The sequence below is a fragment of the Bos mutus genome, chromosome 14 (assembly GCF_027580195.1).
Source record: "Bos mutus isolate GX-2022 chromosome 14, NWIPB_WYAK_1.1, whole genome shotgun sequence".
NCBI classification, from domain to species: Eukaryota; Metazoa; Chordata; class Mammalia; order Artiodactyla; family Bovidae; genus Bos; species Bos mutus.
The window spans coordinates 66,193,320-66,211,984 of NC_091630.1; the positions used below are offsets into that span (position 1 = coordinate 66,193,320).

Here is an 18,665-nt window from a genome sequence, read left to right on the forward strand (position 1 = left end):
CATTCTATTTCATCTACTCTCCAGCTGCCTTTATTCACTAAACCTCCATTTATCCTCTTAAAATAGGATTGTTGAGAAGAATCAAAAAGTTAAGTGTACAAAGAGATTGATAAGTAGTGGCCATTCCCTTGGCTTATATTAAGAGGGCTGACATTTCTCTCCAAATTGAGGCCGTAACCTGGGAGACTGTTTTGATTTACAGCACAGATTGAGATCATCCTCTGAACTAGCATCTTGTCCATTTCACCAGCGCATCTTGTCCATTTCACCAGCTCAGGAGGAGTGAGGAGTGCTTGCTCTGTGCCAGCTCCTAGGCTGGGCTCAGAGGAGCTGGGGCACCAGACTCTGAGCTTGCACAGTGTAGGATCTGGGTGGGGCTGGGCAGTTCTTTGGCAGATGAGCTGGCTGCACTATGCTAAACCCCATCGTACTGGACCCCAAGAGCCACATGGAGAGAAGGGTTGGCTCTGCCTGGGAGGAAAGTCAGGAGAGACCTCAGAAGGAAGGTGACTTCATCCTCATTTAGCGAATAATCATGAAAACCTGAAGATTTCAGACTCCTTTCTCTTCCCTGTGTTTTGAGAGGCATTACATAGTATAGCAATTAGGAGTATAGAATCTAGAGCCCTTGATTAAAAGCAGGAGAAGGGGACAACAGAGGATGAGATGGTTGGATGGCATCACTGACTCAATGGACATGAGTTTGAGCAAGCTCCAGGAGTTGGTGATGGACGGGAAGCCTGACATACATACTGCAGTCCATGGGGTCACAAAGAGTCAGACACGACCAAGCAACTGAACTGAGAGCCCTAGTGCCTGGGTTCAAGCCTGAGCCCTTCCATTTATGAGCTGTGTGACCTTAAGCAAAATCCTCTTTGTCCTCAGTTTATTCATTTCTGTATTTGCTTCTGTAAAATAGGGATGGTGGTATTGTATCTGCCTCCAAGAGGATGCATCACCCAGGACAGTGTCTTGCTTATAACAGCTCCTGGGTAACTGATTGTTAATATTGCCATTGAGGCTTGCCACCAGAAGCAAGGGAGACTCTCAAAAGGGGGACCCCTGGAAGCCTTCTCTGCCTGCACAGCTTGGAGTTCCAGGTCCTCAGAGGTGATCTCAGGGCTGGAGGGTGGAGGAGGGACAGGGAGTTTGAGTGAGTTCCCTCAGCTGATGTGTAATTCTCCTTCTATCTTTCATCTCTGTATGGTTTCTTCATTTGATTTAGACTCACATCTCAAAAAGCTTCCCTGGTGGCTCAGATAGTAAAGAATCTGCCTGCAATGCAGGAGACACAGGTTCAAATCCTGGGTCAGGAAGATCCCCTGGGGTAGGAAGTGTCTACCCACTCCAGTATTCTTGCCTGAGAATCCCCATGGACAGAGGAGCCTGGCAGGCTACAGTCCATGGGGTCACAAAGAGTTGGATATGACTGAGTCACTAACACTTTCACTTCTTTTCCCAAAGGGACAGATGACATTTGTTTATCAAATAATCATTTGAAAGGGAAACAAGTTCTGTTGAATCCTGGATACTTCATACTTTTGAACCAAGTACCTAATTTTTATTAATAATAATATTAGCTGTCATTTATTGAAAACTACATCTGTGCCAAACACAATGCTAAGCTTTTTATATGCATTTTTGTCTATATCTAACTGCAGCCCAAAGGTTTAGGATAAACAGAATGATCTCTGTTCGTTTCCAAGGCAAACCATTCAATATCACAGTAATCCAAGCCTATGCCCCAGCAGTAACGCTGAAGAAGCTGAAGTAGAATGATTCTATGAAGACCGTTTAGAACTAACACCCCAAAAAGATGTCCCTTTCATTACAGGGGACTGGAATGCAAAAGTAGGAAGTCAAGAAACACCTGGAGTAACAGGCAAATTTGGCCTTAGAATACGGAATGAAGCAGGGCAAAGGCTAATAGAGTTTTGCCAAGAGAACGCACTGGTCATAGCAAACACCCTCTTCCAACAACACAAGAGAAGACTCTACACATGGACCTCACCAGATGGTCAACACCAAAATCAGATTGATTATATTCTTTGCAGCCAAAGATGGAGAAGCTCTATATAGTCAGCAAAAAGAAGACCAGGAGCTGACTGTGGCTCAGATCATGAACTCCTTATTGCCAAATTCAGACTTAAATTGAAGAAAGTAGGGAAAACCACTAGACCATTCAGGTATGACCTAAATCAAATCCCTTATGATTATACAGTGGAAGTGAGAAATAGATTTAAGGGACTAGATCTGATAGATAGAGTGCCTGATGAACTATGGATGGAGGTTCGTGACATTGTACAGGAGACAGGGATCAAGACCATCTCCATGGAAAAGAAATGCAAAAAAGCAAAATGGCTGTCTGGGGAGGTCTTACAAACAGCTCTGAAAAGAAGAGAAGCGAAAAGCAAAGGAGAAAAGGAAAGATATAAGCATCTGAATGCAGAGTTCCAAAGAATAGCAAGAAGAGATAAGAAAGCCTTCCTCAGCGATCGATGCAAAGAAATAGAGGAAAACAACAGAATGGGAAAGACTAGAGATCTCTTGAAAAAAATTAGAGATACCAAGGGAACATTTCATGCAAAGATGGGCTCGATAAAGGACAGAAATGGTATGGACCTAACAGAAGCAGAAGATGTTAAGAAGAGGTGGCAAGAATACACAGAAGAACTGTACAAAAAAGATCTTCATGATCCAGATAATCACGATGGTATGATCACTCACCTAGAGCCAGACATCCAGGAATGTGAAGTCAAGTGGGTCTTAGAAAGCATCACTACGAACAAAGCTAGTGGAGGTGATGGAATTCCAGTGGAGCTATTTCAAATCCTGAAAGATGATGCTGTGAACATGCTGCACTCAATATGCCAGCAAATTTGGAAAACTCAGCAGTGGCCACAGGACTGGAAAAGGTCAGTTTTCATTCCAATCCCAAAGAAAGGCAATGCCAAAGAATGCTCAAACTACCACACAATTGCACTCATCTCACATGCTAGTAAAGTAATGCTCAAAATTCTCTAAGCCAGGCTTCAGCAATATGTGAACCATGAACTTCCAGATGTTCAAGCTGGTTTTAGAAAAGGCAGAGGAACCAGATATCAAATTGCCAACATCCGCTGGATCATGGAAAAAGCAAGAGAGTTCCAGAAAAACATCTATTTCTGCTTTATTGACTATGTCAAAGCCTTTGACTGTGTGGATCACAATAAACTGTGGAAAATTCTGAAAGACATGGGAATACCAGACCACCTGACCTGCCTCTTGAGAAACTGTTATGCAGGTCAGGAAGCAACAGTTAGAACTGGACATGGAATAACAGACTGGTTCCGAATAGGAAAAGGAGTATGTCAAGGCTGTATATTGTTACCCTGTTTATTTAACTTCTATGCAGAGTACATCATGAGAAACACTGGGCTGGAAGAAGCACAAGCTGGAATCAAGATTGCTGGGAGAAATATCAATAGCCTCAGATATGTAGATGACACCACCCTTATGGCAGAAAGTGAAGAGGAACTAAAAAGCCTCTTGATGAGAGTAAAGGAGGAGAGTGGAAAAGTTGACTTAAAGCTCAACATTCAGAAAACGAAGATCATGGCATCTGGTCCCATCACTTCATGATGGGGAAACAGTGGAAACAGTGTCAGACTTTATTTTTTGGGGCTCCAAAATCACTGCAAATGGTGATTGCAGCCATGAAATTAAAAGATGCTTACTCCTTAGAAGGAAAGTTATGACCAACCTAGATAGCATATTCAAAAGCAGAGACATTACTTTGCCAACAAAGGTCTGTCTAGTCAAGACTATGGTTTTTCCTGTGGTCATGTATGGATGTGAGAGTTGGACTGTGAAGAAATCTGAGCACCAGAGATTTGATGCTTTTGAACTGTGGTGTTGGAGAAGACTCTTGAGAGTCCCTTGGACTGCAAGGAGATCCAACCAGTACATTCTAAAGGAGATCAGTCCTGGGTGTTCTTTGGAAGGAATGATGCTAAAGCTGAAACTCCAGTACTTTGGCCACCTCATGCGAAGAGTTGACTCATTGGAAAAGACTCTGATGCTGGGAGGGATTGGGAGCAAGAGGAAAAGGGGACAACAGAGGATGAGATGGCCGGATGGCATCACAGACTCGATGGACGTTTGAGTGAACTCTGGGAGTTGGTGATGGACAGGGAGGCCTGGCGTGCTGCAATTCATGGGATTGCAAAGAGTCGGACACGACTGAGCGACTGAACTGACTGACTAACTGAACTAGTGTCCTCAGTCTGCAGATGGGGAAGGTAAGGCTTGGAGACGCTTTAATTATTAATAGAAGGTGGTAGAGCCAAATTATGCTGGGAGCTCAACTGGTAAAGAATTTGCCTGCAATGCGGGAGACCTGGGTTTGATCCCTGGGTCTAGGTAGCCCATGGGGTCACAAAGAGTCGGACACAACTGAGCAGCTTTCATGTTGCCTTCCCAGGTGGTTCAGACGGTAAAGTGTGTGCCCGAAATGCGGTAGACCTGGGTTTGATCCCTGGGTTGGTAAGATCTCCTGGAGAAGGGCATGGCAACCCACTCCAGTATTCTTACCTGGAGAATCCCATGGACAAAGGAGCCTGGTGGGCTACAGTCCATGGGATTGCAAAGAGTTGGACACGACTGAGTGACTAACACCTGTGGAGCTAGGATGGATACCCATGTTGGTCTAATTCCAAAGTCATTTTGCTTAACCACTCTGCTTCCATTTTGGACCAATACAGTATAATAACATATATATGGAATTTAAAAAGATGATAATGATAACCCTGTATGAGAGACAGCGAAAGAGACAGAGATGTATAGAACACTCTTTTGGACTCTGTGGGAGAGGGCAAGGGTGGGATGATTTGGGAGAATGGCATTGAAACATATATAATATCATATGTGAAATGAATCGCCAGTCCAGGTTCTATGCATGAGACAAGATGCCTGGGGCTGGTGCACTGGGATGACCCAGAGGGATGATATGGGGTACGGGTATGGGGAGGGAGGTGGGAGGCAGGTTCAGGATGGGGAACATCTGTACACCTGTGGCGGATTCATGTCAATGTATGGCAAAACCAATCCAATATTGTAAAGTAATTAGCCTCCAATTAAAATAAATAAATTCATATTTTTAAAAAAGAAAACTAAAAAAAAAAAAAAAAGAAAGGGTTCTAGATTCCCTCTCCTGTTGCAGTGTGTGCTGCCTCCGTGGGACTAGTCTTTGTGTGACATGCCCAGCTCATGCATTCTTCAAGGTGGAGAAGGCTGAGCTGGGGGCTCTACAGTCATAGCTGAGCTGGTCCACCATTCACCTATAAGCACGTGTCTGAATGTGTTGCTCAAGGAAAACTGACTCTGAAGGGTGGGTTCTGCAGCAAGTCCTTTATAAGTGACCTTCCCAACCCAGGGATCAAACTCACATCTCTTACATCTCCTGCAATGGGAGGCTGATTTTTTACCACTGCGCCACATGGGAAGCCCCTTATATGTGACTTAATGGTACAAAATAATTCAGACTGGAAATCCAGCTATTCCAGACACCACCAAGGATGTGGAACTTGGAAATCTTGTGGTGATAGAGTAAAGGGAATGAGAGACAGCTCCCAAAGAGAAAGACTTTGGGGATAGAAGGGGAGGGAGACTGTGTGGCTAAGATGGAGCTTCGAGGAGAAGGACAGGGATCTTAGCAGGTGGGGAGCGTGGAAGCTGAGATTTCAAACAGGTGGATGCTGAGTCCTGAGGAACAGGTGTTCTCTTATTAAGACACGAGTTACCCAGTGACCAAGACTGGCATGCAGTAGGTAGTCAATAAATGTTCACTCATTTATAAATGTGTGTGGCTGGGGTTGATTAGGGTGGGCAGTAAGCACTTATTGAGTACCTACTGTATGCCAGACACTTAATATGCTTTATCTTAAACCATGGTCATAACAATTCTACAAGGTAGGTACTAACTCCATTGAAGTGAGTAAGACTAAGGTTCAGAGGGGCTGAATCACCTGGTCAAGTAGGACATAGGGGATGGTGAAACCAGGGCTGTATTCCAGGGGTATCTCTGAGACTAAAGCCACACGCCATCCATGCCATCTCACTCCTTCTTCAAAGAGTTAAACTTCAGTTCAGTTCAGTTGCTTAGTCATGTCCGACTCTTTGCGACCCCGTGGACTGCAGCACGCCAGGCTTCCCTGTCCATCGCCAGCTCCCAGAGCTTGCTCAGACTCATGTCCATCGAGTCAGTGATGCCATCCAACCATCTCATCCTCTGTTGTCCCCTTCTCCTTCTGCGTTAAACTTCAGTGTTATTGAATCTCTCCAGCAATGTCATTGAACCAGTTTTTACAAGCATAACCTCTGAAGGAAGCTCTGAGAAAGTGAGGTGAGTTGTGCTCACCTTGGCAAAGAAGTTGTTATGGAATCCAAGCTGGCTCTGCTCGCTGCATGACAGGCCAGTGAATCCTAGAGACGAGGGGTTGAGGAATGGAAGAGACTTTAATCGATGAGCCAGCTGATGAGAAGATGGCAGCTATCACCTCAAAATAACCATCTTGTCAGGGCCTGGTTGCCAGGTGCTTTTATGGATCAGAGATGGGGAGAGGCGAGGAAACAAAGTAAAAAGACTATTCAGTCCTTGCAAATATCCCCTAGAATGGCAAGTCTCAGATAGGGGGTGTGTTAGTTTCATTACCTTAGAGTCCTTGCCAGGTGCAGGGCTCAGGTTACGTCCCTGAAGCAAGCCATTGTGTATGTTTATAATAACAAAAAAGGGTTAAAGTCAAAGAAGCAGATCCAGTGTAAATTTAAATTTAACCCTTCCCGGTTACAAAGTGGGAGAATGTACTTTTGCTCGGGTGAGCCTTTCAGTACCTCTCAAAGGTGGCCACATGTGCTTTCACTCATGGGACAAGCCAATACCCACTCATTACTTCATGCAAGTAGCTATCAAACACCCGCTCAGCACAGGATGCCATGTGATACTGGACACTGTGCCAGCACTTTGAAGGAATAGATATATAATGAACGAAAGATTGAATGCTAGCCTCTGGAATCTTACCAAGCAGCAATTATAGCCCCAAGTGCCAAGGAAGCCATCAGAACATTTCTGTAGGAAAGATGCTGTGAGAATTATAAATTGCTTTGGTATTACACTCTTGGGGGCAGCCTGCAAAAATGATCACATTTTTATTTTCAAAAGCAACCTGAAAACACATGTTTATTGTGATGTCAGTCACCTTCACAGGGGAACTTAGCATTGCAACGCTGTAACTTCTGTTCGTGAGTTGGTGGAAGCCATTCTTTTCCTGTCCAAAGAATTAAGATTTTCTCTGGAACATAATGTTCAAAACCTCACTGTGTGAGAGGCATAAAATACTCCAAAGGCAAAAAAGCAAGGAAGGAAGTTGTGGAATGTGCGATATTTTTATGGCTCACATAAAAAGCAATAAAAATATTATTTCGTGATCACAGTGCAAATGATTTAAGGCCGTGACTTGAAATGGCTCTTGATGTAAAACTCTGAGATGACAGTTTTATTTGGACCTTGGAGCCTAAGCAGTTAGTTAGTTCAGGCCAGAGGCTCTCTCTAATCCCTCCTAGAGAGAGTGGTGCGCAGTGGAAATTTCCTCAGGATCCAGCAGCTGCTGTGTGGTCTGCATTATGCTGTGAAATCGTCCATTTGCCTGCACTGTCTGGGAGGCTGTGACTGTGGCCTGTTTCCAGTACTCACGTATGAATGCAACAGTTTTTGCCTAGTTGCAAAGTCCACCCATCCTGCAAGCAGGCCTAGCTTCTAGCTCTGTAAAAATGGCATGTTTCCAAACATCCAGTAAAATAGAGGATGCAAGTCCATCACACCTTAGCTTCTAAAGGTACTGCTTGAATGGCCTGGCAGGGAGCGCTGAGCCACTTCTGGTGAGACATTCATGGTTCTGGACAAATTATGTAGTTTGGTTGTCCTTTGGTTTCCCATCTGCATAATGTGTGCAGCTAATTTCCACTGTCACAATTTGCTATGGAGGAAAGAATGATGTCATGCAAAATGGTAAGGATTATTTTGAAGACCCTAGTCAGTTCAATACAGTCAGATTAAGTAGCCAACAGCAGTAGAATTCCACAGGAATATTAACTTGAGAATCTTCTTTTGAGTATTTGATGACACAATTTTATTTGTTAACAAATGAAGAATCACTAAATCTCCCTCATCCTCAGTTTAGCCTTTCACTGGGCTTCCCAGGTAAAAGTATCTGCCTGCCAATGCAGGAGATGCAAGAGATCCCTGAGTTGGGAAGATGCCCTGCAGGAGGAAATGGCAACCCACTTCTGTATTGCTTGGAAAATTCCATGGACAGAGGAGCCTGGTGGACATGGGGTTACAAAGAGTTGGACATGACAGCACAACAAGAACAACCAAATGGAGATAATATTAGCATCTACTTGGTGAGGATGGATGAAGTTAGCAGTTTGGGCCAAAGGATCCAGGTTAAATCCTGGTTCTGCCACGTGCTCACTCTGGACAAGTGAGCATTGGCTTATGCTTCCACCTCCCAGAATTGTTGGGAAGTTTGAGCGAGACAGTGTATGTGACGCACCGCAACCAACACACAGTACGTGCTCAGTGAAGGGTAGCTGGTGTCATGATGGAAGCACCACTGCGAGGATTAAGCTGGAATTATGCTTGCAAATGCCTTCCCTGGTGGCTCAGATGGTAAAGAGTCCTCCTCCAAAGCAGGGACCCAGGTTCAATCCCTGGGTAGAGAAGATGCCCTGGAGAAGGAAATGGCAACCCACTCCAGTATTCTTGCCTGGAGAATTCCAAGGACAGAGGAGCCTGGCGGGCTCCAGTCCATGGGGTCACAAAAGAGTCAGACACAACTGAGTGACTTTCACTTTTACACTCGTGTTTGTAAATAGGGTGGCAATCAGGTGGGGTACTACTCATGAAACTTAGGTAAGCTCCTCCAGGGCAGGGAGTCTGCATGCCTAGCATCCGGTACTTAGTAGTATATTAATTTCCTTTGTTGCTTGAATGTTGATCAAGTGAGCAATGATGTTAAGGATGTGTCCTCTTTACCCTTCCCAGAGCCCCCTCCAACTTGATCGAGTGAGTGTTGGCTTTTCTCTTGGCCCCACCTTACAGGTCATTCCTGAGACCCTCTCCCCCACCTGGAACCAGATGCTCCTGTTCAATGACCTGGTGCTGCATGGAGACCAGAAGGAGCTGGCAGAATCCCCACCCTTAGTGGTGGTGGAGCTGTATGACAGTGACGCGGTGGTGAGTGTCTCAGGGCTGCGCTGACCGGGCTTCACCAAAAACACTCTGTTTTCAGCCACCTTCCTTTCTTTATCCAGCCTGGGACGGTGCCTGGACGCAGTTCTCACCTGGGAAAAACGCTGATTTTACAGAACTAGGGAAATCAGTGAAGATCATTTGTTTTACTAATGGGTTGTTTTTTTTTTTTTTTTTTGCTTAGATTACCCTTTAGATTGCAATTAAAATAGGATCTGATTCACAAAAGTTCAATCAACATTCACTTCTTTAGGAATATAATTATTAAGGCCACCCATAGTTGTCCCCAGTCCCCAGCGGGCTCTATATTCTATTGCTGCTAGTAAAAAAAGTCCATGCCTTTTGAAAACAGAAGGTCTTTACTGATCTCCCTGGCTGGAAGCAAATGGATGTATTGTCACCGATTCAGTCTTGTAACTGGATCTTCTTATTTTGGTTGTTGCTTCCAAGCCCTGAAACAATGCATTTATCTCCATCTCATTTCTGTTATGATGTTAGCCAGACTGCTTCCTCTCCAAAGATGTCTGTGTTCTGAAATGCTGGGCCAATTCTAAAGCTTACTGGAGGATTTTTTTTTTAATCACTGAAACAAATCTTTTTCTTTTTTAAACTAAGAAGTCTAAAGGGAAAGGCAAAGGCTTGTTTTAATGTTTTCTTTAATGTCTTTACCTCCTTTGGAGATTGTAGAAGCACAAATAATACTAAGTACAAGAGTTGTTGTAAGAAAACTTCCTAAAGCCTCCTCACCTCCTCAGAGCAGCCTGGCAGCTCCGACCTTCAGCCAAGGTCAGGAGGAAATTTGGATGGGAGAACTGGAGAGCATGAAGCCCCTTCTGGCTTTGGAGAAGAGGAAACAGAAGCCCAGAAAGGTCAAATGCCTTGTTCAAGGTCACAGCTGGCTGGAGGCACAGCCAGAACTTGAATTTAGCCTCCTGTGTCCACTTTTCCCTGCACAAGTGGAGTGGCCATTGTGACTGTCTCCCTTTAGACATACATATTCAGCTTCTCCTTGTCACTCTCTGGACTCCATTCCCCCATCTGTAAATTTGGGCTAAGTGGTATATTTATGGGCTCCCCCAGTGGGTCAGTGGTAAAGAATCCTCCTACAATGCAGGAGCCTCAGGAGACGTGGGTTCAATCCCTAGGTCAGGAAGATCCCCTGGAGGAGGGTACGGCAACCTACTCCAGTAGATGTGTGTTCTACTGCTGTGCCTAGAATATAGACTTTCTGTAAAGAAGGTCACAAAATAAACACCTTTTTAATAGAGTCCATAACAATATGATTCCAATCTTAAGTATTTTTATTTGACAACCAATAACAACAATCAAGGGCTGCCCAGGTAGCTCATCAGTAAAGAGTCTGCCTGCAATGCAGGAGACACAGGAAGTGCAGGTTCAATCCCTGGGGCGGGAGGCTCCCCTGGGGCGGGAGGCTCCCCTGGAGCGGGAGGCTCCCCTGGAGGAGGAAACGGCAACCCACTCCAGTATTCTTGCCTGGAAAATTTCCATGGGCAAAGAGAGGAGTCTGGCGGGTTACAGCCCATGGGGTTGCAAAGAGTTGGCCACAACTTAGCACGCGCGCGCGCGCACACACACACACACACACACACAAATATACACAACAGCAATCAGTCATCATTAAAAACTGAGACCCACCCACTGGACTACAGTGGATTTCCCTTTGTCTGTTTGCTTTTCAGACCCTCTTCTAGATCTCCATTCATTGATTGCCTTCCTGGGCCCCTCCCCAAGCCAAACTCTGTCCAGAAAAGAAAGCCTACATTCTCACATCTAAAGGAAAAGAAAATGTAGGAGAGAAAGAAAATATGAACTTTTTTTTGCACTTTCTTCCTTGAGATACGTGTTGATGTGCAAAAGATTCTGTTCACACCCGTGGGCTGCCGCCATCACAATCCCATGGTGATGATCAAATTTTAGATTCTGACTCTGCAGGACCCAGCTTCCAGTCTCTAGCTTTCTCTCGTTACACGGTGCCTGTGCCCTCATTCAAGTCTGCCGGCTCTGTAAGAAATTAGTTTACATTTGGCACGCAGGTTGCTTCAGTTTATGTTTACTCTTTTGTTTCCAGGGCTCGTTTTAAGTTAATTTTTCTGAGCTAGGATTATGGACAAAATAATTATGCAGCAGATCATTCATTTCATATCCAGCTGCCCTAACTCCACTCATCCCCGGAACAGGTCTGATGGTGCCACTGGATATCAGCAGGCAGCTTCGTTTGTTTGTTTTCCCCCTCGCCAAGCTTCCTTTTACAGCCGGGAATGCAAATGCTGGTTCATGAGTCCAAAGGCAATGAAGCAGCACAGGTGTTAAAACCCAGCCTCAGCCAAAGAGAGTATGGGCCCTGTCCTTGGACTTGGAGGTCACTTATCCAGATAAGTGAAAGCTCTTTTACTCTTGGATCAACAAGAGCTTGGATGAGTGCCTGCCCTGTGCCAAGAGGACGTAACAGTGAATAAAATAGGTAATCCTGCCTGCCTGCCTGGGACTTACATCACAGCTGTTCTTGAGATAAACAGCAAAGCAGCCCCAGGCTCCAGCCCCAGGCTGCTTGGGGTGGAACCAGAACTGGGAGCAGGCACTAGGAAAAGGCAGAAGATATACCATCAAGTAGTTCTTCAAGAAACTTACAAACAAAGCCATTCTAATACTCTTTTACTGCCAAGAACAGTTGGGCAGAATTGCTCTATTACTTAAACATGCTGATCTTAATCACCATCATATTACTATGCGTGTGCTGTGCTTAGTCACTCAGTCGTGTCCAGCTCTTTGTGACCCCATGGACTGTACCCCACCAGGCTCCTCTGTCCATGGGGATTCTCCAGACAAGAATACTGGAGTGGATTGCCACTGAGCACTTACTGTTTACCAGCTGTTGTGCAAAGCACATACATTATTACATTAATCATCATGGCCCTGTAAACAATGTACCTTTTTTTAAAAAAGAAATTCACCCAAGGCTTTACTGGGGCCCCTGCTGCAGCAGTGGGGGAATGAGAATCGACAGGTTCCCTTGCTGACTTGCTCCCTGAGAAGGAGGAGCAAACTTGTTCCTTATATGGGGAGAGGGTAACACTGTCCTTAGGTGGTTTGCCCCGCCTTAGGTGATGTTGTGTGCAGGGGACATGCGCAGTACCCTACTTTTGCTCTCAAAACAATGTACTTTTAACCCCTTTTTAAGCATGAGGATCAAAATGGTTGAGTAAATGGTCCAAGACCAGAGATCTAGAAAGTAGTAGATTTGGCGTCTCCAACTCATGCTTGCCTGGACTCCAAACTTGTGTCTCAGCCACAGTGGTGCCCTGCCCTGGAGATCGTTCAGAATGTGTGCTATCACTTTATTTTCCTTTTCCCTTTCAAGTCTACCCGGGGTGATTATCTTCATTCCACTGAGCTCAATACACTGAAAAAAAGAGATAACCCCTAAGGTGGTCTTCAGCCAGGAAGCCCCTGAGATGACCTTAGAGTTTTCCCTGGGAGCCCAGATAGATTCTATTGCTCCCCGAGCCTATGGAAAAGGACTAGAGGGGCTTAGCAGAAGAAGACAGTGAGGCATGTAGACAGTAGTAGGAGGGAGACATGAGGCTGATGGTTTTGTGAAGGTTAATTACAAAATCACACTGAGACACAAGGTAGGTGACCACAAGGAACAAAAATTCTTATCTTTTCTGCCCTAGGGAAAGCCAGAATATTTGGGTGCCACTGTGGCTGCTCCTGTGGTGAAACTAGCTGACCAGGACTACGAGCCCCCCAGGCTGTGCTATCACCCCATCTTTTGTGGGAACCTCTCTGGAGGGGACCTCCTTGCTGTATTTGAACTCCTGCAGGTAAGTGGACTGGAAGCGACAGCTGCACTAGCCGTCCATCTAGTCTACCCGGCCAGAGAAGCAGCCTCACAGGAGGTGCACATCCATCACTCTGTGCCTGGTCCCTCACCGCTGTCCTGTGTCTGGAGATGGCTCCTTCTGGGGACCTGGGAGATACCATTTAAGAACTCAGGTGACCAGCTATTCCCAGAGCCCCTGTGCTGCAAGTCACAGTCCCAGGATGAAAGGTCCTTATGGATTTGGCCAGCAAAGCTTGAGCAGCGCTATGCTCCATACACGGAGAAGGCAATGGCACCCCACTCCAGTACTCTTGCCTGGAAAATCCCATGGACGGAGGAGCCTGGTAGGCTGCAGTCCATGGGGTCGCTAAGAGTGGACACGACTGAGCAACTTCACTTTCACTTTTCTCTTTCATGCATTGGAGAAGGAAATGACAACCCACTCCAGTATTCTTGCCTGGAGAATCCCAGGGACAGAGGAGCCTGATGGGCTGCCGTCTATGGGGTCACACAGAGTTGGACACGACTGAAGCGACTTAGCATAGCATAGCATAGCATGCTCCATACAAACCATTAGAGGATATGAAAGGGGAAGGGAGAAAACGTTTGTGGACACTCCCACGTGCCCCGTGTTGTGGTTGCTGCCTCACATCCCCTCTCATCACACTGAAATCTCCCTCAATCCTGATGAGGTACGGATTATGATTCCCATTTTATGGATGGTAAACTGAGGATTAATGTAATTGATTGACTTCCCTCATCAGGCTGCTAGTCGGTGGTTGAACTGAGAGCTGAACTTAAGACCTTTAAACCTTCTGCTCCTTACACTGTATTACAAAGTTTCCCAAAGACCTCGAGTTCCTAATCTGTCCTACTAAGACTTTGGGGAATTTAGGGACATACGTCTAGGAAGAACTTCTCAGAAAGCAAAGGCAGGATACTTGAGGAGGGAAGCTGAGTCTGGTTGAATCATCAAGGACCAAATGGGACAGAGGGAAGAAATGACCTGGTGGGCCTGCATCAGAGAGGTTTCTCTCCCTGACCATCCCATTCACTGGGGGCAGAGGGCACCTGCCCTTTGGGTCAGATCAATCCTCTCTAGGAAAGCCTGTTTTCCAAAAATCCCAGTTTTAGAAAAATCTCACCTGGTACAGAAACTAGGAAGCAAGCAATCCTAAGACACAGCAAGCGAGTAAGAGGGAGGGTGTTAGAGGTGGATCCCATGGGTATGGATCTTGTTCCCATCACTTACTAGTGTGCGACCTTGGGTTAGCCACTTAGTCTCTCTCTGTTTAACCTGCAAAACTGGAGATGATAATTAATCTCCCTAAAGTTCCTGGCATGAAATCAACATGCAACAAATGCTACTTATTATTAGTAGTAGTATTATACCATGAAATACTAAAGCAGGATATCTCAGTCAGTTCAGTCACTCAGTCATGTCCGACTCTTTTCGGCCCCATGGACTGCAGCACACCAGGCCCCCCTGCCCATCATCAGCTCCCAGAGTTTACTCAAACTCATGTTCATTGAGTCAGTGATGCCATCCAATCATCTTATCCTCTGTCATCCCCTTATCCTCCCGCCTTCAATCCTTCCCAGCATCAGAGTCTTTTCCAAGGGTCAGTTCTTCATATCACAGGTGGCCGAGTATTAGACATTCAGCTTCAGCATCAGTCCTTCCAATGAATATTCAGGACTGATTTCCTTTAGGATGGACTGGTTGGATCTCCTTGCAGTCCAAGGGACTCTCAAGAGTCTTCTCCAACACCACAGTTCAAAAGCATCAATTCTTCGGCGCTCAGCTTTCCTTATAGTCCAACTCTCACATCCATACATGACCACTGGAAAAACCATAGCTTTGACTAGACGGACCTAGTCTAGTCCCATCTATTTCAGGTGAAGAAACTGAGCTGGATAGAAAGGCAATGGCTTACTTGATATGGCAGCTTGGAGCCTAGAATTCATGTATACCAATTCCCCCAAGAGCTGGAGAGACTGGAGAGTATAAGAGGAAGGGAACAGCTACTGAGTTAGATACACTTGTACTCAAATCCAAACTGCCCACATGTGTAGCTTGGGAGTTGCTTAAGACTATTAGAGATGAGCTCTGCTGCTGCTGCTGCTGCTGCTGCTAAGTCGCTTCAGTCGTGTCTGACTCTGTGCGACCCTGTAGATGGCAGCCCACCAGGCTCCTCTGTCCATGGGATTTTCCAGGCAAGAGTACTGGAGTGGGGTGCCATTGCCTTCTCCGAGAGATGAGCTCTGAAGTACAGCTAATCAGACTTTGATTGTGGTCTGGTTTTTGCTCCATTTAAGGATGAACTTTTTAATGCTGGAATGGCTGCCTTAGAGAAAGAACAATCTATCTGTCAGGGGAACTGAAGCAGGATGAGCTCTTAAAGGGTCAGAGTAGCAGAAACCCAGGCATCGGCTTCAGTTCTGTGGCGACTGTAGTCTAGGAGGGGAGAAGAGAACTGGTGAAATCTTTGTCTTACAAATCTTAAGTTCTAGGATTCCAGGATGCCCAATCAGGTGAAAGTTAAATAGAACCAGCTCTCAGCAGATAGATGTGTGCTGCATAGAAACGTGAACTCTTAGCACTGAAAGAGTGACCTTCAAAACCAGCTGGTCCAGTCTTTCCTCAAGTGAGGGTCCAGGTGATTTTAGGCTGTCCATGAGTGATTTTAGGTCAAAATTGGGTAAAGTATTAAGTAATATTGAATTGATATTGGTGGAGTTTTGCTTCCCCTCCCCACCGCCCACCCAGGTCTTTTAAGATATAATTGACATATAACTTTGTGTAAGTTTAAGGTAGTTCAGTTCAGTTCAGTCGCTCAGTCATGTCCAACTCTTTGTGACCCCATGAACTGCAGCACGCCAGGCCTCCCTGTCTATTACCAACTCTCGGAGTCCACCCAAACCCATGTCCATTGAGTCAGTGATGCCATCCAACCATCTCATCCTCTGTTGTCCCCTTCTCCTCCTGCCTGCAATCTTTCCTAGCATCAGGGTCTTTTCAAATGAGTCAGCTCTTTGCATCAGGTGGCCAAAGTACTGGAGTTGCAGCTTTAAAATCAGTCCTACCAATGAACACCCAGGACTGATCTCATTTAGGATAGACTGGTTGGATCTTCTTGCAGTCCAAGGGACTTTCAATGGTCTTCCCCAACACCACAGTTCAAAAGCATCAATTCTTCAGCTCTCAGCTTTCTTCACAGTCCAACTCTCACATCCATACATGACCACAGGAAAAACCATAGCCTTGACTAGACAAACCTTTGTTGGCAAAGTAATGTCTCTGCTTTTGAATATGCTATCTAGGTTGGTCATAACTTTCCTTCCAAGGAGTAAGCGTCTTTTAATTTCATGGCTGCAATCACCATCTGCAGTGATTTTGGAGCCCAGAAAAATAAAGTCTGACACTGTTTCCACTGTTTCCCCATCTATTTCCCATGAAGTGATGGGACCGGATGCCATGATCTTAGTTTTCTGAATGTTGAGCTTTAAGGTAGACAATATGGTAATTTGATATATGTATGTATTACAGAATGATTACCACAATAAAGTTAATGAACACAGCCATCACTTCACACATTTAACTTGCGTGTGTGTGAAAGAGCGAGAGAGAGAGAACTTTTAAGATCTACTCTCATAGCAATTTTCAAGTGTACAGCACAGTATTGTAACCGTAGTCACCATGCTGTGCATTAGATCCCCAGAAATTACTCATCTTCCAACTGCAAGTTTGTGCCCTTAGGCCACCCTTGCTCACTTTCCCCACCTCCCCACCCCTGTCAATCTACCAATCTACTCTCTGTTTATATGGCTTTTCACTTTTCAGGTTCCACATATAAGTGATGTCGTACAGTACCTGTCTTTGTCTTTGACTTACCTCACTTACCATTGTGCTCTCAGGGTCTGTCCATGTTGTTGCAAATGGAATTTTGCCTGTTTTGATCCTTCTAGCTACTTTTAGAAGAAAGTCTCATGCCCATCTGTGTATAATCCCTCTTTCAACTTGCAACCTTCCTTTTTAAGGAAGCACAGGCTTCAGTTTCAATGCCTCAAAAAAAAAAAATATCGATATTAGCTACAGGAACATTTCTCTGAGTCTACTTTTTTGAACACCAGCCCCTCCAGACAGAGTGAAAAGAAAGTTTAAGAAATGAGAAATGCTACACATGACCTATTCTAATAACATTTTTTTTTTTCATTGGTTTTCTTTTTCAAGTTACTTTCCATTGATGGCCAGTGGCTTTTGCCAATCTAGGGGGCCCCAATCTTCCAGACCATAGACTAGTACCTCCTGTCAGATCAGCGGTGGCATTAGATTAGAAATAAAGTGCACAATGAAAGTAATGCACTTGAATCATCCCCAAACCACCCCCCCACCCATGGTAAAATTGTCCCTTGTGCCAAAAATGTTGGGGACCGCTGCCCTAATCCATCAGTGAGGGCTGGACCAGCGGATCCCGACAGGCTCTCTGAAGGCTGGGCTTTCTCCCAATGCCATGGTCCCACCTCTGATCCTCCTTCCATCCCTCTGCGATGAGCCGGGTGGACTAACGCAAGATCCTCCTGCTTCCTAACAGCAGGGTGGATGGAGGCAGCCTTGTCAGAGGCAAGCAACCTAAGCAACACAATTCATTAGGGTTTCATTAGGACTTCCTCTCAGCTGATTCCTTGTCCAAAAAGTAATTTGATCATCAACACAACTGTCTCAGCGGGTGGATCTCATACAAGTCGAGCAGGCAGGAGCTGGAAAATTCCTTCATTGTCACCTGTGGCTCAAAGCTTCTGTCTGTGAGTGGTTTACCTTCGACCTCTCCTTCTCCATTACTGAAATGCTGCCCTGTCTCAGAAGAAGGGTTTGGTACCTGGGTTCTTCGATGCTCCAGGCTGAATTCCTTATCTCCATTTTCCTCCTCTACCCAGCTAGCTGCCCCCTGTCCTTCCAGTCCTGGCCCACTCCTGCCTCCCACCCCATTCTCCCACTCTCTGCCTTGAGAATTCAGACTCAAATGTAGTTCTTCACTCTGGGTCTATATCCATGGCTAGGCCAATTGTTCTAGCCAGATGATCGTCCCTTGTTCCCATAGACCCTCGTTTCATCAGGATTGTTCCACCTGCCTCTTTTCTGGTCTAACCTACTCTAACCTACTCCTCTTTTCTTGTTCACTCAATTCTCCGAGTTCCTCCCAGAAGACAATTCTCTATACTACTCTCCTCTTAAGAAATGATCAGTGTCTGTCTGCGTCTCACCTCCAAGAAACTTTCCTGAAGACTGTATTTTTGGAACATGAGTTCCTCTGCTGCTGCTGCTAAGTCATGTCTGACTCTTTGTGATCCTATGGACCCTAGCCCGCCAGGCTCCTCTATCCATGGGATTCTCCAGGCAAGAATACTGCAGTGGGTTGCCATAGCCTCCTCCAGGGGATCTATGGTTAAAAGAAAGTTTGAGAAATTCATTGTTTTATATATCCCTCTTGGAGCCTTGAAATGCCCATTACCATAGTAAAGACTCTGAGA

The 18,665-nt window shown here is 45.4% G+C and overlaps 1 protein-coding gene across 3 annotated transcripts in view; it reads left to right on the forward strand.

Moving 5' to 3' along the window:
• The window catches only part of FER1L6 (fer-1 like family member 6), a 175,765-nt gene that overhangs the window by 99,826 nt on the left and 57,274 nt on the right, over positions 1-18,665 (forward strand). For all 3 annotated transcript variants that reach the window (XM_070382444.1, XM_005891962.3, XM_070382443.1), the window contains exons 21-22: positions 9,140-9,274; positions 12,985-13,134. In XM_070382444.1, the coding sequence (XP_070238545.1) occupies positions 9,140-9,274; positions 12,985-13,134 (285 nt within the window). The remainder of the gene's footprint in view (positions 1-9,139; positions 9,275-12,984; positions 13,135-18,665) is intronic.